Source organism: Octodon degus, unplaced genomic scaffold (assembly GCF_000260255.1).
Source record: "Octodon degus isolate 3935 unplaced genomic scaffold, OctDeg1.0 scaffold00101, whole genome shotgun sequence".
Classification (NCBI taxonomy): Eukaryota; Metazoa; Chordata; class Mammalia; order Rodentia; family Octodontidae; genus Octodon; species Octodon degus.
In genome coordinates, this window is record NW_004524677.1 from 2,552,761 (window position 1) to 2,575,736 (window position 22,976).

The following is a 22,976-nucleotide window of genomic DNA, read 5'->3' on the forward strand; positions in this document are numbered from 1 at the left end:
ACAGACATTTGCACAACAAAAGTTTCTATGGTGTTGACCACTTGATTCAAGCAGTTTTAACATAATTACTCCAAAAGGAAAAACTTTGGGCAGTTTTCCTTTTTCATGTTAGAATTCTTTGACAATGGAGCTTTGTCTGATTCTTGAATTTCTCAAAATGGGCTGAATATCTTAGTCATGTCTTTTTCCAGAAAAAAAAAAAAAAAAATCAGTGCTTAATGCTAATCATTGTAGATGCAAATTTTAACTTTTAGCTAAAATTGTGTTCAGATTTGAACATGTAGAGAAGCCAGCAACCCAAAGTTATTCATGTCAATTAAAATAGAGCCAAACTTGATTGCTTTGTTTCAATTGTTTCCTCTTTAGTCAGTTGGTTTTAATGAAGAATAAAGATCCTCTTGGTATTTTACAGCATTATGTTCAAACCTCCTGTCCTGTCTCTTTCTTCTATAGAAGTTGTACTTCAGGAGATTTTTTTTTTTTTCCTTCTCTGAATGTTCTCAGCTAGGAATAGAAAGCAGTGACCCAACACAGCAGGCTTGATCACTCAGTCACAGTCACAGTCCCATTGAACTTGGGTGACAAAAGAAATTTGCATGGCCCAGATTTTTGCCTTCTACCCTTGACCTTGAGAATCTCTGGAGACTAGAAACTGTTTTAGTGTCAGCCAACACTAGCCCTGCTAGCACTATACTAAACCAACAGGCACCTTCAGGGTATTGATTTCCCCACCTTGCTGGATTAATTTCTCTGAATTGCCCATGCTCCTGTAATCCTGTTTGTTCTTTACAGTTGGATGGGGTCCTCCTCTTGTCCTAAGAGGACTGTGATTGTCAGCAGTCACTAATGGGAAGATCAGGTTGAGCTGTCTGAAGTCGTGGGCTTGCCAGGCTTGGAGCATCTCTAGTGGCCAGCTAGGGATGTTTTGAGGGTGTCTTTTTGGGTTCTTTTGTGCAGGATTATGTCAAAACACGTAATCTGTGTTGTATTCTGAGCCTTCCTTTCTACTGAGAATTCTGGCTGTCTTTGTAAACTTTTGTTATCCTGAAGAGACATCAAATAACCAAGGATAATAGAAATAATGTCTGGCCATGTCAGGACTGCTGGATTCTGCTGACTTGGGTTTGAGAAAAACAATGCGAAGTCTCTGGTCTCCATGTCCTTTTCTGTACAGTGGGAGGTTGGCAGATTCTCTCTGTGACAGCCTTTCTGTTCTAATCCTATGCACCCTTCCCTTCCCTTAGTGGTCACTCAGAGTGTATGAGGAGCCGGTATTCTTTCTGCGACAGGGACCCAACTTCTATAGCTCTGACAAGGCTGTGGATGTCACAGTATTGAGCAGGGATGTGGGGTATGGGGTTCTGATGAAGTGTTTGCCAAGAGCAAAGACATTTACAGCTCTCTGGCACTGCCTTTCTCATTCCAAAGTACAGTATCATTTTTGTTCTTTCTATCTGTCATTCAGTAAGCTGCATTTGTGGCATGTGAGATTATTTTGGTGATATAAGTGATACTCTGATTCCTTCATTAAGGTTTTTTTTTGGGGGGGGGTGGGTACTGGGAATTGAACTCAGCACCTCATGCTTGCCAGGCAGGTGCTGCCCCACTGGGCTGAATCTCCAGCCTGATTCCTTCATTAAGTTAACTTGAACATTTTAGAAAATAAGATTCAAAAGAGACCAAGCACCCACGGTTCTCCTACCAAACTTCATTCACTGCACGTATGTGGTTAGGTCCATCTCTTAAAGTTTAACCAGAGTTTTTAAATAAAAAAGAACCTCCACCAAACCCAGATCATACTTGGTTGTCCCCTGTGATGGTTAACTATTTTTGTCAGTTTGAATAAGGAAGGCCCAACTGATTGGCTTGGCACACTTCTGGGTGTTGCTGAAAGGATTTAGTGAAGCCCCACCCCGGGTGTGAGTAGCACCAGCCCATAGGCTGGTAGCCTGAATGGAATAAAAAGGGAAAGAGGCGCTAGTCTTCGATATTGGCTTGGAATGTCTGTCTTCCAAAGCAGACTCTCAGCCTCCCAGCTCACTCTTCAGCTTTCTAATGTAGACTCTTCAGCATCCAGTAGGACTCTAGTGAGCTAAAGGTCTTGCAGTTTTGACTGGATCATTGGGATCTGCATTCTACACCTGACTCTGACCCATTACTCTAGCAAGCCCTATCTAATACGCCTCCCCCAAAGGTAGATTTTAAAAAAAGAAACTGAGCTTTTGGAACTTATGTTGTTCTTTTTTTTTTTTTTTTTGGTGGAACCGGGGATTGAACTCAGGCCCTTGAGCTTGCCAGAGAAGCACTTATTCTACTGAGCCATCTCCTCAGCCCCCTGGAACTTGTTTTGGAGAAGAAACTTAAACCCCATGAAATACTTGAACGATAATCCAGTAGCTTATATATGATAGTTTAACATAGAAACTTAGTTCTACAAAATCTTCTTTATCTGCCAGACTCCTAGATTCTTCAAAGCCATTTTGAATATCACACCTCTTTAAATTTTTCTTTGGATCTCTGGGCAGTGGATGCTAGAGGGCGGATGGTGCAAGGCTTCATCCGCATGTTGGGTGATGGTCTGTGCCCTAACGAGCTCACTCACAAGCTCACGTGCTGAGGGGACAGCATGAACTTACCCAAGATTGTTTCAGTGAAAGTGCCATAAACACAGTGGAAATCAGAGGGGCCAGCGAGCCAGGTTGGCTGGAGTGATGGAAGGCTTCCCAGAGGAATAGGTGTTGTACCCAGGGCCAGAGACCTAATTTATAATCTCTCCTCCTGCTTACAGCATCTTTATTTAGCTTTTTCAGCCCTTGCAGCCTCTTTGATGGTACTTTAGGTCTAAAGTGAGAGCAGTCTAAAGCCAGGGACCTTAGACACAGCATAAATTCATTGATGAGATGACTCAGCAAATGTTTGTGTCCTTAGGTCTACTGATTGTCATGGACAATATTGTATCAATCAAGCTTGAATGAAATTGTTCCTAGACCTGTAAAAATACATATTTTTAAAATTGGACATATTTTAACTGGAAGATTTCATAGTTGGGGAACATCTTCCATAGTACTGTGTATAAATGTGTTGGTCCTCTTTGTTGTCTTAAAAAAATAAGGGAAAAATCAGATATTCTGTTGTACATCTGTATCATAAGCTCTTCCAGAAGTAAGAGACATTTTCATTTGAGTAAATCTAAAAGATTGGGGCAAAGAAAAGTATTTGGAGAGCAGTAATGAGGTTAAGGTTTGATACAATGATATCCTGGGATTTCTAAGACTAGATGAATATTCCATGAGGTTAAATCAGGTATATGGTTCACACCTAAAATCCCAGCACTTTGGGAGGCTGAGGCAGGAGGACTGCCAGTTCAGTGTAGCCCAGACAACTTATTAAGATTGTGTTTTAAAATAAAAAAATTAAAGAGCTGGGGGTGTAGCTTAGTGTGATGGATCTTGGTTTAATCACCAATACCACCAAATAAAAAGTTGTAAACTATGGAGATGTATGTTTTGTAGTCCTGTGATGTGAAATAAAGGAAAATTAGAATCGCTTGGATGTACAGTGATGTCAAACTTACTTTCTCACCCTTACCCACACCCTCTCAAGCCCTTGCTGCTGGCTCTATCTCTTGCTGATAAAGTGAATGGCCACCTTCAGGGTTAAAGATCTTTTTCTTTTTACCATTGCTACCATTTACTAGGTGTTTTATGTGCAGTGGCTGTATAAATACTTGTTTTATTTTAACACTTTTAATAGCTAGTGAAAAAATGACCATATCGGCCCCCCATCTTATTAGGGGCAAAGCTGAGACCAACAGGGTAAAGAAATTGTTGCCTTGGACAAATAAGAGGCGGGCCCGTTACCTGTGCCCGCTTTTCCTGGCTTTTGAATTCTGCTTTGGTGAAGAAATGGAGTCCATGCTGCAGATAGATTCTGCAAGAGGTGATTATATTTTCAGGGCAGAAGTCTCAGGACCTTGTGCTTGCCAGGCAGGCACTTGCGCTGCCGAGCTCTATCCTGGCCCAAGGGCAAAGTTTTATGAGTAGGATGCGTGCCTCCATCGAGGCCCACGGGAGCTTGTTTACCCCTTCTGCCACTGAGGATGCAGGAGAAGGTGCCATTTATGAATCAGGAATTGAGCCCTCACCAGACACTGGGTCTGCGGCTACCTTATTTTGGGTGTCTGTCCTTCAGAGCTGCAAGAATACGCTTCTGCTGTTCATACGCTGTTTGGCTTCTGGTTTCTCTTGTTGCAGCTCAAAGGGACTAATACCGGATTCTTTTTACCTTAAAGTTCAGTGATTCAGAAATACTTCGGGGAGTGGGAAAGAGACGTACAGTGTCCTTGACGGATGAGCTCCTGCTCCCTCTTGGGTGTTGGGCAGGTATCGTGATGAGATGCAGTTGCCCAGATTTAGGTGGAGGTTTTAACAGCGCGGAGGAAACCTGTTAGAGGTCCTCTCCATAGACCAGTAGTGGCAGACCTATGGCACGAGTGTCCCCGCTGGCTGGCTGCTATCATAGAAAGCTCTGTTCATCATCACTGCCAAAGACTGTTGTCATGAAAGCCAGCAAGGGCCAAGATCATCGTTCTCTTGTCTGTCCCTTTATCCCTTACAGCGAATATTTCTGACATATTTTTATTGAATTAACGTTACTTTTTCTTTCTTTTTTTTTTTTTTGGGGGGGGGAACCGGGGATTGAACTCAGGCCCTTGCGCTTGCCAGGCAAGGCTTTTATTGTACTGAGGTATCTCCCCAGCCCCTTAATGTTACTTTTGTGCCAGATATTTTAATAAGTAGAAATACATAGATGTAGGTGTTTTAAAAAAATTGTAAGTTGAGATAGCTAGCTGGACAGACACTTGACAGAATAAGATTGTGCAAAAGGTAAATATTCCTTTACTCTTTATTTTCTAGCTTTAAGGTTTTTCATGAAAATGATGTGATATATTTATATTTTAAGAGCTTATCAACTTCACTAGCTTCTGAGATGCCTTGGGTAGCTACCATGACTAAATCCTTGTATCTTTGCTGTGTGTGTGTGCGTGTGCGCATACGTGTATATATGCTTAAATTCCGGGGTTATTCTAGGATTCCTAATATTTTAATATCTATTTTGAGTTCCTTGCCACAGTAAGTCATGGTTTGGTTCATTGTTAGCATTCATTTTTATTTTAAGAATTTTTTTTTTTTTTATCCCTGGCCTACTGTGCCAGCCCTACCCCCAGGGCGCTCTGAGACTGCAATTGAGACTGGGTCTGGTGGTGCACGCCTGTAATCCCAGCATTTGGGAGGCTGAAAAGTAGGAAAGATTACTACAAGTCTGATCTGTGTAGTGAGACCCTGTAGATCCTGTACTAAATACATAAAAAGAATGGTTTTTTTTTAGCAGTTTTTGAATTTAATTTTAATATATCCTGATAAGTTTTTGTTCTGAATACAAAAATGTATTAAGGCTAGACTATTATCATTTCTTCAAACATTTTTAATCCTAATCCAAGGTATTTGTCTTGTTACCCATATTTTCTACAACCTAAAACGGAATGTTTGTTATATTATTTGTCAGGAGATGTTGCCTTCTAGACTGAGGAAATAAGGAAACATTGTTTGGGTGAAACACATTTATGTGCAGCCAGTTATGTTGTGACATCGCAAAGTAACTAAGATAACCTACAGTTGCAATTTCTGTTACCTTTTCTTTCTGTTACCATAATTACTTGTAACCAAATATTACAAACAACATTTTAAAATGTCTATTGATCTCTTCCTTGGAGAATGTTTTGCAAACTTAAGGTTACTTTGTTAATTTTTAAATGGCAGTGACTGTTGCTCTCAAGAAGAGACTACTAGTCTTCTCTCACATCCTTGGTCGTCATTTTAATCTCTTCTGCAGTGTTCTGCAGTTGACTTGGTTATGCTTGTGCTCATTGAGTTCTTTGGAGAAAGAACTTAGAAAATAGCACTGTGCAGTTCTCTCTTGTTAGTGCTTAAAGCTGGTAGCTGGGAGGTTTCGTAGTCATCTTGCGGTGCGTTTAAACACGTAGCAGTGTTAGCACCAGAAGCTGCTTGGTAAGTGTTAGTGGTCTTCGGCATCTTACAGCAAAGTTTTTGTCCTTGTGCATGTTTTTCCTGTAATTCTAGAAAAACTATTTGTAGCTACATGAGGCTCGTTTCGCTGCTCTGCTGCTGCTGTTGGGTTTCCTTTTTCCTGCCGAGGATGAAGCTCAGGGCCTCCCACCTGCTGACCGTGTGCTGTCCACGGAGCTGCTCCCCAGCCCCTCGCCCTCCTCCTATATCAGGGCCAAGCAGATGTTTAGAGATTGTAATGGTGGTGTCTTCTGCTTCCCTCCCCACCCGTCCTCTATATATCACTTCTGTTTTTGAATAAGCATCTGGTGTCTGCACCCTTCATCACTTGTACTGACTTTTTTAGAGCCATGATCACTACTGTATTTGCTTGAAGCCGGGCACTAAGTCTTCCCCTTAGCCTCGTGGGAGGACTAAAGGATGATGGACAGGTGTTAAGCAGAGGTCTTCAGATGCTGAGGAGAATTTTGCCTGTTTACATGATGAGTCAATTAAAGGACCAGCCCTATATCTTAAATATGACCCAGTTTATTTACAAATGTTTCACATTTCAATTTGGAGTTATCAACCTCTTTTTATGATACTTGCGGTATTGTGTATTTTTTGTCATACAGTAATTGTATGTATTTCTGGGGTACAGAGTGATGTCGCAGTGCATGAATACAGTGTGATGGTCAGAGCAGGCTGATTGGCATTTTTATCTTTAGATGTTTATCTTTTTTGTGCTGGGAACATTCAAATTTCTCTCTAGTAGCTATGGTGAAATATTTGATTATTGTCGACAGTGGTTATCTTACTGTTCTGTACAATATTAAAAGATATTCCTTCCATCCAGCTGAGGTTGCAGTTTCTTAAACATAAGCAATGTTTGGTCTACTTAAAAATGAAAAACAAGCGGAGTTTGTGCTTGTTTTTGGTGCACACTTACAATCCCAAAACTCAAAAAGGCTGAAGCAAGAAGGTTGCAAGTTTGAGCCCAGCCTGGACAACTTAGTGATACAGTGAGACCCATCTTGAAAAAAAAAAAAAAAAAAAAGAAAAGAAAAAGTTGAGGATATAGCTCAGTGGGAAGACCTTGGGTTCAGAACCCAGTAAAACAAAAACAAAAAACAAAGCAGAGGGGCCGGGGAGATGGCCCAGTGGAATAAGCGCTTCCCTGGCAAGCTCAAGGGTCTGAGTTCAATCCCTGCTTCTGCAAACAAAACAAAACCAAAACACAACAAAACCTCAAACCAAAACAAAGAAAAAATGCCAAGGATTAGAGATGTAGCTTAGTATCTGCCCAGTACTTAGCACATTCAGACGTATACACATGCACTCAAGCACAAGACCCAAAAGTGAACAGTATGAAAAATCTAACGTCCAACTTTAGAAGCCCAATATTGCCATCATCACTTTAATTACGTTATCATTAAATGCTTCTAAAAGGATGTGCTTATGCAAAGATTTTATCTTCCATATACTCCAAACAAATAGTGTAAGCACTGACAGAGCACATCACTAGTAACTATGTAACATGGCACTAAGGCTATGGATACTGTTTGATTCAATTCAGTTGGTATTCCCAATGTGATCATAGCTCCGAATGTTGGCTTGGTGTGTTGTATTCCAGGATGCCGTGTAACCAGTCAGTTTTACACTGATGAGCTTTAGCTTCTGCAGAGTAAAATCAGGTCTTGTAGCCTTAACTTGCTGTGAGCATGCCTTTTGTATGCATTATGTTTATTTCTCTCTTTCCTCATTACCTTCTGGCAAAGTTACATCATCCCTCGATGCCCAAGAATTGGGGCTTTGGACACTGAGTGGTGGGGCTGTACTTCATTTATTTATTTATTTATAATTTTATTTATGTGTGTGTGCGTGTGTGTGTGTGTGGCCAGCTCAGCCCACCAGGGGGCGGGGCTGGCTGGCATGTGGTGCTGGGGATTGAACCGTGGTCCCTGTGCTTTGCTAAGTTTGTTTTAAGTAGGTGCTTTAGACCACTGAGCCGTCTCACCAGCCCCCCTGTACTTCATTTAGAAGCAGTCATTGAGATAGATGTTCTAGAATAGGGTAGTTAAAAACTTTTAAGGTTTGTCAAAAGAAACAAAAAATTAAAATTTCCATAGTGCATTCTGAGTGTGGAATATATTTGACCCCATTGTGAGGACTGAAAAGGCAGGACATGGATCCAATCTGCTGATTTTACCCCACCAGGAGATTATGTTACAAACTCTTAGTGGGCAGGGTTTTGTTTTTTGCTTTTAGCTAATTTCTTTGGTTTTTAGCTTAAACTGCTCTCAGAGTTCTGTGCTGCAACATGGATGTGTGGGCATACCGCTTCCTTCATATGTGTTCACATGGTCGAAGTTGTGCTTGTGCAAACTCTTTCTTGCTGATATGTACTGGATGGCTTGGTGTGACTTTAGGAGATGATTTTGAGTCACTTGCCTTCAATATAATGAATGAGGATCAGTCTTGGGGCTCACAGATCTCATCATTTGTGTCCTCAGCAAGTGAAAGCAACAATGAAGAGACTGCAAGTAGGCCTAGAGTGGGCACCTCATCCAGGCCGGAGGAGTGTGCTGTGTGCTACTTCAATTCCTGTAATTTGAAGTTCTGCCCATGGAACAGCTTGGTTAGGAAGCCTCATTAAATCGTTTTCCACAATGGACTTAACGAATCGGTCTCACTGTATTTTTCTTAATCAGCTGGAAACTCATGTGAGCTGTGCTTTGAACCCAGATATGTGTGTTGGCTTACAACCTTCTTCCTACCTCTAGATGTATTTGATGAAGGGCATTGAAATTACAAATTTCTTCCTTGCTTCTATTCCAAGGGTCAGGTATAGTCTCAGTGTCCAGATTTTGTGTAACTGAATTTCTGTTGCACATAACAGGATAGTTTGTAATTACAAACCAGTGAGCAGTGTTCAATAGTTAATGTAAATACCTTAAAGAGGTCAAGGATAGGCTTTACAGTAACTTACAGAAAAATAGGCTAAAACTGCTGATGTTGAAATGATATACATAAGATTGTGTGTAGCTCTTTATCATTTCTAACAGCAACGTTTTATTGCTGGATCATAAGGTATTTCTGTTAATATTTGTTGGTGGTGAGGATTGAACCTAGGGCCTTGCACATGGTAGGTAAGCTCTCCACCTTTGAGCTACCTCGGTAGCTTAGTAATTATTTTAATCTTTGAGAAACCTGCACATTGTCTTCTATAGTGTCTGCGCCATTTCGCATTCCTAGCAACAGTGCCATAGGGTTGTAATTTCTATGCATTTTGCATAATGTGTGGTATCATTTTGGGGTTTTTTTGAAGGAAGATTTGTATAATCATTATTTTTAAAAGATTTTTATCATGACCCTAATAGGAGTGAGATGATACTTCATTGTGTATTTTACTTTGCATTTCTATGATTAATGAAGGTTGAGTCTCTTTTTTTTTATACCTGTTGGTTATTTAGATTCTTTGGAGTAATGTTAGTCAGGTCCTTTGCCTGCCTGGGAGAATAGCTCAATGGTAGAGTATGTTTAGCATACACAAGACCCTGGGTTTGGTCCCCAGAAATAAAAACAACCCTAAACAACAAAAATGCACAAATAAGATCCTCTTCAAAACAACTTTTTCCTCCTTTTTTTTTTTTTTTTTTTTTTTTTTTTTTTTTTTGGTGATAGCAGGGATTGAACTCGGGACCTTGTACTTGCCAGGCAAGCACTTAGTTCACCAAGCTATCTTCCCAGCCCCTCTTTGCTCATTTTTAATTGGATATATTACTCATTTTTTTTACATTAAATGTTTAGAAATCACATGATCTTGTCAGTTATGGAATACAGAAAATGCACTTGGCAAAATTCAGTAACTTTTCAGATAAAAACTCAATAAACTAGATGAAGGAGAATGTATCTCAAAATAATAAAGAGTGTAATGGAAAAGCCCACAGCCAGTATCAAATTTAGTGGTGAAAAGCTGGAATCTTTTTTCCTAAGTTCAGGAACAAGGTCAGGGTGAGCACCTTGACTCCTAAATGCTTAGCATAATAGCAGAAGTCCTAGCAACAGGGGTTAGGAACAGGAAGAATTCTGCTTACTGATGGCCAGTTTTACATAGAAAACTCTAAAAGACTGCCACAAATTATTAAAACTAATAAAGATTTCAGAAAAGCTGGGGATATAAAATCACCATACAGAATAATTGGTTGGATTTCTGTAAACAGGCAATCAAGATTTAAGAAAGCAGCCCTCTGTAGCATTAAAGGGAATAAAATACTTAGGAATAAATTTAACCAGGATGAAAGGCTTATATACTAGAGAAGCTACAAAACACTGATGAAAGAAATTAAGACAAAGGAATGACAGCTCATGTTCATGAATCAGAAACTTATTACTGTTAAAATTTTCATATTGCCCAAGTGATTTATGGATTCAGCACAATTATTACCAAAATCCCAGTGACATTTAAAAAAAAAAATTGTGATGCTTAATTGTTGGTTTGACTGGGTTAAGAGACTCCCAAAAGGTGACTGGGTTGTGAGGAACCTTTTCCCATCAGTGGCCCGATCTGCTGGTGTTCACAGCTGTACGTGCTGTTAGGGACCAGTTAATGGCCTCTGAACTGTGCAGCTCTCCCAGGTGCTCTTCCCCTGCTCTCTGCTGCCTAGTTGCAGTGAAGTGAGCAGCTTTGCCTGTCAGTGTTTTGCTTCTCAGACCCACAACAGTGTACCCCGTGAGCCATGGACTGATACCTCAGAAACCATGAATGCATAAACCATTTCCTCATCTTCAGTTGTGTCTATCAGGCATTGTCCCAGCATTGGTCAGCTGACTGTCCTAATACTTACGTTGAACCGCAAAGGACTTCAGATAAACAAATCAGTCTAGAGAAAGAATAACAAAGCTAGAGCCATCACAACTTCTACTTTCAAAGTATGATACACACACCAATTAACAATCTGATACTAACAAGAAAACAAATGTACAAGCCAGTGGAACAGAATAGGCAGCCCTGAAATAACCCACTACATGGCCAGCTGATCTTCAACAAGAACTCCTAGAATATGTAAAGAGGAAAGGGCAGGTTCTTCTGCACATGGTTTTGGAAAGACTAGATGACCTCATGCAGAGGAATAAAATTAGACCTGTGTCTTTCATATATCACACACAGAAGTCAGCTCACAGTGGAGTGAAAGTTAAACTGCAATACTGGAAACTAGCGCTTGTAGAAGAAAATGCAGGGGAAATTTTTCATATCATTGAGCTTTGCAGTTAGTTTTTGGGTAGTCAGGTGGGAGTAATGAAACACAGCTTCTGCACTGGTACAGTAAGAGGGCGGAGTGTGGAATGGGAGAACAGTCCACAGGCCTTCCTTCTGATGGGGGGTTCATACCTAACAAGGAGCTGAGGTTTTAAAATATTGAAGAAGTACTGTGACGTAACTGTTGTGGGTGTACACATGCCTGTGCACGCATCCATGCACCCGTACACACACACACACACACACACACACACTGTCCATTGGTTAAAGGTACATTATGTTTATTGGTATCCAAAGTATCGTGGGTTCATGATGTTTCAGTGCTCTGAAGTGAAAAAGATTAGTAGGTAATAGGCATCTTGTTGCTGCTACTTTTCTTAGATTTTTATTTTTGGGTGGGGGTAGTACTGGGGATTGAACCCAGGCCTTTCTTTCAGAGCTACATCTGCAGCCCTTTTTTGTTGTTTTGAAATAGATCCTTGCTAAGTTACTAAGTCACCTAGGCTGGGCTTGGACCTTGTAGTCATCCTGCTGCAGCCATGTAGGTTAGCAGATGGGATTACAGGCCTGCACTCTGACGCTTGACTCATTTGGCATTTATGTGTGTGTGTGAGTGTGTGTGTGCATATGTGTACATACACTAAGGACTGAACGTAAGTGAGTTTCTCACAATGCATTGTTTGGTCTTGTGCAGCCACTGAGTTCTACCCCAGACTGTGTTCTGGCCTTTGACAGACTGACATGACTTGAGTGTCTTTCACATTTTTTGAGAACTTGCTCTGGAGCTATGTAAGCTCATTGTGTAAACACCTGTGTTGTGTATTTTATCTAACAACAATACAGATCCTAACCATAGCCCGGGTAAGGTCATCTTGGACACAAACATCTTTTGAGTGCTCGTGGTGCACTATGTACTGCTAGGGTGCTGGGAGCAGGGAGCAGGGATCGTCAGTGCTCTGAAGGGGCTTCGATGCAGGTGACCATTTGTAGAGACTGTTTTCAGAGTCACTTGTAAAATTCAAAATCCTTATCTGTATGTTGAAGGTCATCTTGCAGTGATTCTGTTTTTGTTCAGTTGGAGACGCTGACATCTGACTTACGCAGCAAAATTATGCAATTTATAAAGAAATTTTCATTAAAGAGCCACTGTAAGAGACAGCTATAGAATGGTTAAGACAGATTAATGCATTGTGAGCTCAGTGTACAGAAGGAGCTAAGTATGATAGTTTAAGATGTTTCAATTTCTGTCATTAAATGTCCCCACAGCAAGTTTGTAAAGCATACACTCGGTATAGTGAACTACTGCAAACACTTCTGGGATGACGAGCCATGACGAGAACTGGACAGTTGTCAACATCTGAGAAGCTGTGTCCCTTCTTATTATAGCTATTTCCCCAAGGTGAGAGTGGCCAGATGTTTTTTAAACATAAAAACATATTATTGTAAAAATACAAACAATACTGCACTTGGAGGCTGAGATGGGGGATTGCAAGTCTGAGGCTGGTCTGGGTTACATAGTAAGTTTGAGGCCAGCCTGGATACATACCACCCCCCAAAAAAAAACCCCAGAAAACACCCACAGTGCAACTTTTAGAGTTCAGCATCATTCATTTCTGTACATTTTTTTTTTCTGCCATGTCTGCTTTATGGAATGATCTACACAGAAGTAATAGGAGCTTCTAAAGTATGTCATTGCCTGTGTAATGTCCAGGTGTTAGGGCAGTGCATTCCGATTCTTTCCTACCGTGTGTCTGTTGCTGAGCCAGGGATATAGCTTAGCGCTGCAGCGTCTGTCTGGCAAGTGCAAGGTCCTGAGTTTGATTTGCATAGCAAAATAATAATAATATATAATATAAAAACGTCTATTGCCGTATCTTTCACTTTTACACATTGTAACAGATATATAGTGCATGCAACTAGTTTTGCTCTCCACACTTATCTCTTAAAGCAGTTAAGAATAAGATAAGCATTTTTGTTTTTATTTGCATTTATTTCATACTCATCATTTGTGTAGATCCAAATTTCAGTATAATACAATATTTCCTCTGATTATTTTTATTCATATTTTTGCAACCTCTGGAAGGCATCCCCACTCAGTATAGTTTATTTCTTGTTATGAACATTATAGAAATAGAATCCTGTTCCATTTATTTTGCTTCTCACTATGTTAGTCAACTTTCTGTTGACTAACACCCAAGACAAGGACAAAAGGTTTATTTTGGCTCATAAGATTTGGAGGTTTCAGCTCTTCCTCCATTGACCGTCTTGCTTTTGGACCTGTGCTGAAGCACTCAGGGTGGGGAATGTGTGGTAAAACGACCTAGCAATTCAAATTGTTGCATGCAACTTTTATTTGTTGCTTTTCATTATTGTATAGTAGTTTGCTATGTAACCACACTATAATCTATGTATCCAATCTCCTATTGGACATATAGATTAATTCTCTTCTTTAGTTATTAAGCAGTGTGTGTGTGTGTGTGTGTGTGTGTGGCCTATGTAGATGAATTGTGCTAGGATGTTTTCCAAAGTGTCCTCAGGAGGGGTGAGGCTGTGGGTCCAAGGTCAAAGGTCCAAGGAAGGTGAGAGCTGCCAGGATGAGTGGAGGAAGAGGATCCTGCCTAGCAGACAGAAGAATCCCCTAGAGAGTTCGGAAGCAGACTCAGAGAAATGAAATCTTAGAAGCTAAGAGAAAAGTGGCTTGCAGGTGGAGAATTATGATCGTTGTCCAACGGCCTCTGAAGATACCAAGTGAAATTAGCAGAGAGTGCTTTGTGCTTAGCAGTTAGGGAGGAAGTGCTTGGGGGCTCCAGGCACGTGTCAGTCTGTGGAGTGCAGGGCGTGTGAGATGGGACAGTGGCCTGGGGACAAGTGGTGGGCAGCAGAGTGGGAAACACAGAGGAGGACTGCACTGAACTTCAGCAGGGAATGCAAGCCGAAGGCACACTTGGCAGTGTGGGATGAGGAGGGAAGAAAGAGATGGTTTGTTGGTGTGAGGTGGGAAACAGCTGTGCACTCGCAGAGAGCTGTCTAGTTGAGAATCTGGTTATGATGAGAGGAAAAGCATTGCAGGTGGGAAGGAAGGACCCAGTCCTGCAGAGAGGCTTCCTTGGAAGGGAGAGCACTCTCATTCTGGAGAAGGGCCAGGAGGGAGGAGAAACTGGCAAAGATGGAAATAAGTTTGTAAGGACGAAGGTTTTCAGAGCACAAGACACTGGGGGAGCTTAAAGCTTTTTAAGGCTTCTTGCCTCTTAGGTAGGAGGCAGGTCACTTGGTGGGGTCAGGATGAAAGCTACTGGCTTCCTACACAAACACCCAGATGGTATATGAAGTAGTGCAAAGTTGTCTTTAAGCAAACGTCTATAGGAAAAAACCACAGTCCTGCTGCTGCAGCAGAGTTTTAAGGCAAGTTAAGGACCTATCAGTGGACCAAGCTGCCGCTATGGCAAGTGCAGGGACCAGAGTTTGATCCCCCGTCCCGCCTGCCAGCCCCACCCCCAGGTGGTGCACGCCTGTAATCCCAGTGCCGGGGAGGCTGAAAACAGGAGAATGACTAGAAGTGTGTGCTACATAGTAAGACCCTATACCAAATACATCAAATGAAAAAAAAAGGACCTTCTAGTTTATTCTATGTGTGAAAACAGCTAAGTTATACAGCTGCTTTATGCTTCTGTTCATCCTGTGTGAGAATATAGATGTATACACACACACGCGCACATAGGGACGTGCACGTGTTATATTTTTTCAGCCAAAGACCATGGGAACATACCTGTGTATGTTTAATGCTTTGGTTGATTTCTGATTTGCAGTCAGGAATAACACATTATAGGGTACCATGAGGTGTCCAAGTAAGAGGGCATCAGCACCCACCGCAAAGTTTCAGCCTTGGTTGTATTATTTTAGGGACCATCTCAGAAAGCAGATGGGTGACAATTCTATGATTGGTGTTTATAAATCTCATTTATGGGTGGGCAGACTAAGTTGAGTAGCAGGCTATCATTTGTAAAAGAAGTAGTGGCAGTCCCTCCTTTAGTAGTAGTCCGGGTTATGTGGTGACTTTTATGGGAAGTTGTCACTTCATCTTAGTCTCAGAGTCACTCCATTTAATACAGGTACTCTGTGCGCCCCAGAATAAATCACCCGCCAATGAGTGTCCAGTCAGCTTGTAATGTGATGTCTGGCTGTGAAAGGCAGATTCAGTTCCAGGCGTTTATTATTTTATATGCTTATACTGTGTACAAAAAAACATATATCGTAGGGCCGGGGAGATGGCTCAGTGGAATAAGCGCTTCCCTGGCAAGCGCAAGGGCCTGAGTTCAATCCCCAGTTCCGCAAAAAAAAAAAAAAAAAAAAAATATCGAACACACTCATCTTACTTCGGATGCTTCTTTAAAATGAACTATTTTTTTGTTTGTTTTGGTAAGCATAGTTTTAAGATATATTAACAGAAGTTAAGGATTCTCTTGTATACTCTGATTTCTACATAGCTTTGATATGTAGAGCCATGGGCTTCCCAGGGCTGGAAGCCTGGTCTCCTCTGGGGCAGGATTAAGAGGAAGTAGAATCTTCAAGAGCCCAGGCCTAGTGGGAGCTGGGAGGTCATGGTGGATACCAGCCTCAGAAGGGATTAACATGACCTTCTGCGGACTCGTCCTGGTCCTGAGAGTGCATTCTCAAAAGAGAGCAAAACTGGCCCCTTGTAGGCCTCTGTACCCTCTCTTGCCATGTGATCCTTGTCACATGCACTGCCATTGCTGTGATGCCCTCTGCCCTGACCCCTACCAGAGCTGAGAAGTCAACATTGTACCCTTGAGCCTCAGAATTATGAGCTAAGTAATAACTCTCCTTTCTTTATGAACTACCCAGCCTTAGAGGTTTTGTTGTGGTAACAGAAAAGGGACTAATGCACAGTATTTTCAGTATATCAAGACTCATGAGAATTTCTTCTGTGTGAAAGTGGTGTCAGATGTTCTTGCACCTGGAAAACTTACATCACTGGCAAATGAGCAGAAAACAGAAGATTGCTTCTTTGATCCAGGTAGAATGTGGGTCATGGTAATTGTGGGCAGAGTGGAGGAGCATTTTTAGAACTATTTAAAAGGTAAGAGTATAGAGAGCGGTTGGTCTCTGTGTGTTCTGTTGTACCCCAGGGAGAAGTGACGGCTGGAAGGAGGAAAATGTAGACAAGAAGACAAGAGCTGGGTCAGATGGTGGCCCTCTTCCTCTTGGGCAAAAGGATCCCTAACACAACAGTAGGGGCGATTGTTTGTTTTGATACAGGGTCTCGTTACACAGTTCAGACTTGTACTGAGCCTCCTGTCTCAGCCTGTCCAGCACTGGGGTTACAGGCGTGTGCCACCACACCCACTTCTGGGGGTGGCGTGCCACACACTACTGGAGATTGAACTCAGAACCTTGCGCTTGCCAGGCAGGTGCTTATGCTGCTGAGCTATACCCCAACTTAGGGGTGTTTGTTTAGGGGTAACCTTTGCAGGTTACCTAGTGACTAATAGCTGACATTAACTAGTCAGGATGCTTTTGTCAGGACTGAGGTAGCTTGAGTGCTTTAGGCCCTGAGGCCTAGTCCCACTCTCACACATTTGGCCAATTGCCATCTTCCATGGCTCCCAACAGTAAAGCGACCAGAACTTGTCAGAGTGTCGGAATGTAGTATGTAGTATGTAGTAAAGCCAGAAGAGTGGAGGATGATACCTACCTAGTTCTCTTACTTTGTCTGAGTAAGAAATGAAACTTCTCACCAGGTTGGGCAAAGGGGAGAAGTTGGCAGAGAGGACTGAACTGCGAGCAAGAATCTATCCAGTAGCATCAGTCTAGCTGGGGCTGTCTGGTTGCCTCCAGTCAGTGCTGTGTGTGCCTCACAGCTGACAGAATGTTCATCTATCTCCTTCCTTCATTGTTTCTTAACATCCTGAGTTCTTTTGTTATAGTCTCCATATAGGCAGGTGTGTGTAAGTGACAAAAGTAGCACCAGAAGGTTGTTCGACCTGGGTAGGGGTGTAAGGGAAGCTGAGGTGGGTGTCTTGATGGCTGTTGTGATCAAGGCTTGACATCTGTACTTTAGCAATTTGTGCCTCACTTGTCTACAGAAGTGGGCTGGACCTACAAGCCAGGTTCCGAAGCTGAACTGTGCACTGGCTAGACTGCCAGTGTGGGCGTAATACAATGTCAGCGCCTGGCCTGGGAGTCGGTGCTGCCTGTGGACTCCACTGGTGTTGGAGGAGTGAAGTCCTCCCAGAAGAAAGGGGGCTTGCGTCTGGGGGATCCAGCACAGGCATGGGGTCTGCGTGTTTGCCACTGTCGTTCAAAACTTTGCCAGTTTTTTTTTTCCCCCCCGAACTGCTCTGCACGTGTAGAAACATTATGAAAGGAAGAAGAGAAAAGAAAGGAATTAAACTGTATTTGTCACTGTGAGTAGCAAATTAAGAGGGTTTTTTTTGTTTTTGTTTTTGTTTTTAGATTTTATTTTCCCTAGTACATGTTTGCAGTGCATGATGCTTATCATTTGTTTTGTTTGTTATACTTTGAACTACTTTTAGGAAAGGAGCCATGCTGTATTTAAGCTAGAAGGGTTTTTTTAACCAATTTTTTTTCTGACATCATGAACTCATCTAAAGAAACAGTGTAGCTAGCTAGCTTTAAAAAGCAGTGCTGTGGTGGATATATGAACTGTGTAGGCACCAAGGGAATCTGAGCTATTAAATTTGCTCTTGATTTGTTCTTACCATTTTGTTTCTTTCCCTCAAGTATTTTCCCTGAGTTCATTGACTTCTAAACCTTAAAACAGATTTCTTTCTCCTATTAAGAACTTTTATTTTTCCAGCTTATATTTTGAATCAGAACATACAACTTAAAAAAAACCCTAAATTTTTATCATATGTGAAAATAGAGCTTTTTTTTTTTTTTTTTTTTTGGTGGTACTGGGAATTGAACTTGGGACCTTGCACTTGCTGGGCAGGTACTTATGCCACTGAGCCCTTTCCCCAGCCCAGGAAGAGCTTTTGGATGTGACAGTTGCTTTCTATGTAAAATTAAAGCAAAACTATTTTTGTACATGAATACATGCATGTATTCATAGTTTTATTAAGTTGACACCTATTTTCAAAATCATGTGCCATTTTCTCAGATAATCATATTAAAAATGATTTAAGTGAACTTGCAAAGATAAAAAGAAATCTAGCTGGATGGTGGTGGTGGGGCTAGATTTTAGACTAGTGGTATAGAAGTAGTGTTAGTCTGTGATTGGTTCCTTTGTTACCTTGGTTACTCCCATAAGCACAAGACAATGCTTTTCATTTTAAATCCTTCTTACCTGCCTGATTTGATTTGTGCCTTGGGGAATTTAAGTTCTCCACTAATCAGGATTTTTAAAACATTATGACAATAGTTTAGTGTTTATATTAATAGTTTTTCCTTAGGAATTTATTTTCCTTATTTTACTTTATTTTATTTTTTTTTTTTTATGAGCAGAATATACTTATTGAGAGAAAGAAAGCTCCTGTCCCGAGAGAGGGACAGGAGGGGGACCCGAGTGGGAAGTTTCCCCTCCTGTCCCGAGAGAGGGACAGGAGGGGGACCCGAGTGGGAAGTTTCCCCTATTTTCCTTATTTTTTAATAAACATTCATAACATACAAAAATCATTGTATTAAGAATGAATGTTAGTAATTGGCATGTGAAAAAATAATGGATTTTCTTAGTTATATCCTAGAGAAAAATCTTAGCATTTAACTTATTGCTAGAAAGTGAGGACAGATAGAATTGGATGACTTTTGAATTTCTTGAAGGAAAATTGTGGTATCTTAACATACAATTTTGAAAATATCAGAACTCAGAAATTAGTAAGCACTCAACTAATAGGCTGATAAAATAAATTCGTATTCCTGAAGAACAAAATGCCTGAGGTGCGCTTCTCATGGCAGCCAGGACCGTGCGAGCTTCACGGAGTAAGTGACCTAATGGCAGCATAGCCGGGTCACTGTGTGAAGATGCAGTGCCTGCTGTTTGGTTAGGACTGAAATCTTCATTTTGAAGAAAATAATTAAAAAATTTCTTTATGTGACTATTATTTTTGATGTAATTTCTAGAAGAGTAAGATATTTAAAAAACAGTTCTTGGGGCCGGGGAGATGGCTCAGTGGAATAAGCACTTCCCTGGCAAGCGCAAGGGCCTGAGTTCAATCCCCAGTTCCGCAAAAAAAAAAAAAAACAAAAAAAAAAACCAGTTCATAAGGGGGCCAGGAGATGGCTCAGTGGAATAAGGGCTTCCCTGGCAAGCGCAAGGGTCTGAGTTCAATCCCTGGTTCCACCAAAAAAAATAAAAAAAGAAAAAAAAAAAACAATTCATAGACTTTTCAAACTGGGAAGTACGTTGGAATTGGCTGGTTTGGGTATTGCACTCTGTGACTAATGGTATAGAAAATCAAAAGTGTGGAGAAGTGAACTGTCCCAGATGACGCATTTGGTCAAAACCCAGATCTCAGTCTGGTTTCATAGTGTAGTGCTTTTCACCTTTTAATATGTAATATTCTCTGAAAAGCAGCGTAGCTTCTATTTAAAACAAAAAGCTGGGTGCGTGCAGAGGATGGGTGTGTAAGTTTATTACATGTCTCCAGAGCGTAGTCCCGCTCTGCCAAACCCAGGCTGAGGAGTTCCCCGAGCCAGGCCTCCAGCAGCCGCTGTCCAGGCAGCATGCATCCGTGCTGTGGCCGTGGTGCTAATGAGAGTGATCTTTTCCTTTTAGGTGAGAGTTACGTGTGTGCATCCAATGAGCCATTTCGTAAAGTTGATTACACCAAAAACATCAACCCGAACTGGTCTGTGAACATCAAGGGTGGAACCACTCGAAGCTTGGCCTCCGCCGCCCCTGTGAAAAGCGAAGTCAAAGAGAGTAAAGACTTCATCAAACCCAAGTTAGTGACTGTGATCCGGAGTGGAGTGAAGCCCAGAAAAGCTGTGCGGATCCTTCTGAATAAAAAGACTGCCCATTCCTTTGAACAGGTCCTAACTGACATCACCGAAGCCATTAAGCTCGACTCCGGAGTGGTCAAGAGGCTGTGCACCCTAGACGGAAAGCAGGTAAGAGCTTCGGGCCACTGGCTTTCCGCTCTCAGGCCTCGGTGGCTCTGGATCCAGCTGCGGATGTGTGGTAGGGTGCTGGAGGTAATTCCACTCTTCCTACTTGAGGAGCAAGGGAAGGGCGGGGCGGGGAGGAAAACTGAGTTCATATTTATCATGAGAAATGTAAATGTAAAAGTCTCCTCATGTCCATCCATATACCTTGAGCTGTCGAAGGGAAAATGTATGTTTCCTAGGGAAAAATGTAAGTTGTAAAGTATCCTATTTAAGTGGGACATTGTTTATTTAACATGAAGACTTCACTGTTGATTAGTAAAGATTTTATTGGCTTGAGTACCACAGAAGTCAAAATGAAAGGTATTGAACATACTGTATTTGGAAGAGCCTTTTGTTGTCATTTATAAAAAATGCATTTCAGAGGAAAGTGCTTTTATAGGAATATCCATGTGTGTTTTATGCAGAGCAATGGAGACAATTAGCCTTTCTGAACAATGAATACCAACTGCCCAGAAAAATGCAAATAAAATTATGGTAGCAGGTTGCCCGGGAATCTCGGGGACTAACAAATCTCAGGGACTAAGAAATCTTGAGCACATTACTGTAGCACATGAATAGCAGTTACATAAAGGTAGACTTTTGCTAAAAAAGAAACAACCAATTAAAAGAAATAATGTCTTCTAAAGTGTATTTTTTCCAATTTCCTTAAAGTTGTGTATATTTGTACTGTATGAAAAAAATACAGTTTCTAATATTAGTTTCTTCCATTTAGTTTCTTCCCCATAAATTATTTTGATGTAGCTCTCATATTGCTGAGAATGAATAATAAGAAACTGCAGTGTCTTCCAGAAAACACAAATTAGTTCTTAATTTCAAAGACCAGATCTCTTTGCTAGGTTATTTTCTGCAACATTGAAAAACAGGTTCTAGGAGGCCGGGAGATAACTCAGTAGAATAAGCACTTGCCTGGCAAGCGCAGGGGCCTGAGTTCAATCCCCGGTTCTGCAAAGGAAAAAAAAAAAAAAAAAGAAAAACTGGTTCTGGCTCCATGTGGTGGATAATTCCCATAATCTCAGCACTCAGGAGGCTGACACAGGAGGATTGCTACAAAATGAGGTCACCCTGCACTAAACAGAGTTCAAGGCCAGCCTGAACTGCATAGCGAGACCCTGTTTCAAATACACATACTCACTCTGGAACCTAGTGTGTAATTGAATGGTAGTGTATATGCGTAGCATGTGTGAGGCTGAGGGTTGAGTCCCCAGAACTAAAGATAAATGTAGAAATAAAAGATAGGCTTTGAAATTGCAGTAGAAGGTGGCAAGATTAATCTGTCCAAATTAATTAATGCCTGATATACTTCTCAGCACCATATCTCAAAATAGGTTCACGGTATTAATGATAAAAGGCGCTTTGTATAATGAAGTTAATACCCCCGTGTAACACAGAACACCTTGAGAGTCACTTCATGTGTAGATAAAAGTAAAGGAGGCCACAAACAAGAGGTACAGAAGATTATTTTTATTGTATGTTTGCAGTGTGCAGCAATTTATCATGGCGAGTTGGCCCATGTAGATGACACATCTTAATTCTTTTTATCTCCTCTTCCTTTGGAAAAGTAGGTGGTTGTTTCTTGGTGGGCGCAGAAGTGTAGGATGTATCCACACAAATGTTTAAGATCTAATGGAAAGGCAAACCTAAATATGCCTAACTGGAAAAAACAACGTATGACTAGTAATTGATGATGAGATTTTCATAATGAGACCTCACATTTGGAAATCTCCAAATACATAACATTCATTGAAGATACTAAGTGAAATAAAGAAGTTGAACATTTAATTAAAAGGGACTGTAGAAATTTTAATAGCTACCTAGCAAATTCTCTCGAAAAATACTTCAGAAGTGGTTTTTTTGTTTGTTTGTTTGTTTTTGTTTTTGTTTTTTGGCTGGCTCAGGATGCCTTCAGGGCAGGTCTGGGAAGGCTTGAGGATCTGGGGATCGAAATACTTCAGACTGGAACTATACAATGTTGACTAAGTACAAGCAGCTCAGACCATCAGCGTGTTCAGAATAATGCAATGTGATGAGTAGGATGTGTGCCAGAAAGAAAAAAAAATTGCGCGCCATCAGAAGCCCCTAGCCGGGCGTGGCGGTGCGCACCGGTGCAAGCCTCGCACGGTGCTCGGGAGGCTGAGCAGCAGGATCACGGTGGGCTTGAGGCCAGACTGGAACACAAACTGAGTTTAGGCCAACCTGAGCTGCATAGCAGAACTCTGTCTTAAAAGACCAAAAAAACCATTAACAATGAAGAAAACTCCTGTATACCTGAGAACTGTAGGATAAAGGGTAAGTTCACACATGTAATTCCAGAAAGATGTTGCAAAGACCCTGGACAAAGTGCAGAAACTGTGTTCTGTTGTTAAGCTGGATGAGCTGGCTGCTGCCTTATAATCTGAGCAAGGCTGGAAGGCCAGACAAGAAGGTCACAGTTTGAATCCTGTCTGGGCAACTTGTCGGGGCCATGCCTCAAAATAAAAACAGAAAGGGCTGGAGATGTAGCTCAG

General features: G+C 41.4%; 1 protein-coding gene across 5 annotated transcripts in view; it reads left to right on the forward strand.

Annotated features, from left to right (window-relative positions):
• Dclk2 (doublecortin like kinase 2) overlaps positions 1–22,976 on the forward strand; it is a 161,104-nt gene that overhangs the window by 2,855 nt on the left and 135,273 nt on the right. For all 5 annotated transcript variants that reach the window (XM_004638683.2, XM_023723658.1, XM_004638684.2 and 2 more), the window contains exon 2: positions 20,081–20,415. In XM_004638683.2, coding sequence (XP_004638740.1) covers positions 20,081–20,415 — 335 coding nt within the window. The remainder of the gene's footprint in view (positions 1–20,080; positions 20,416–22,976) is intronic.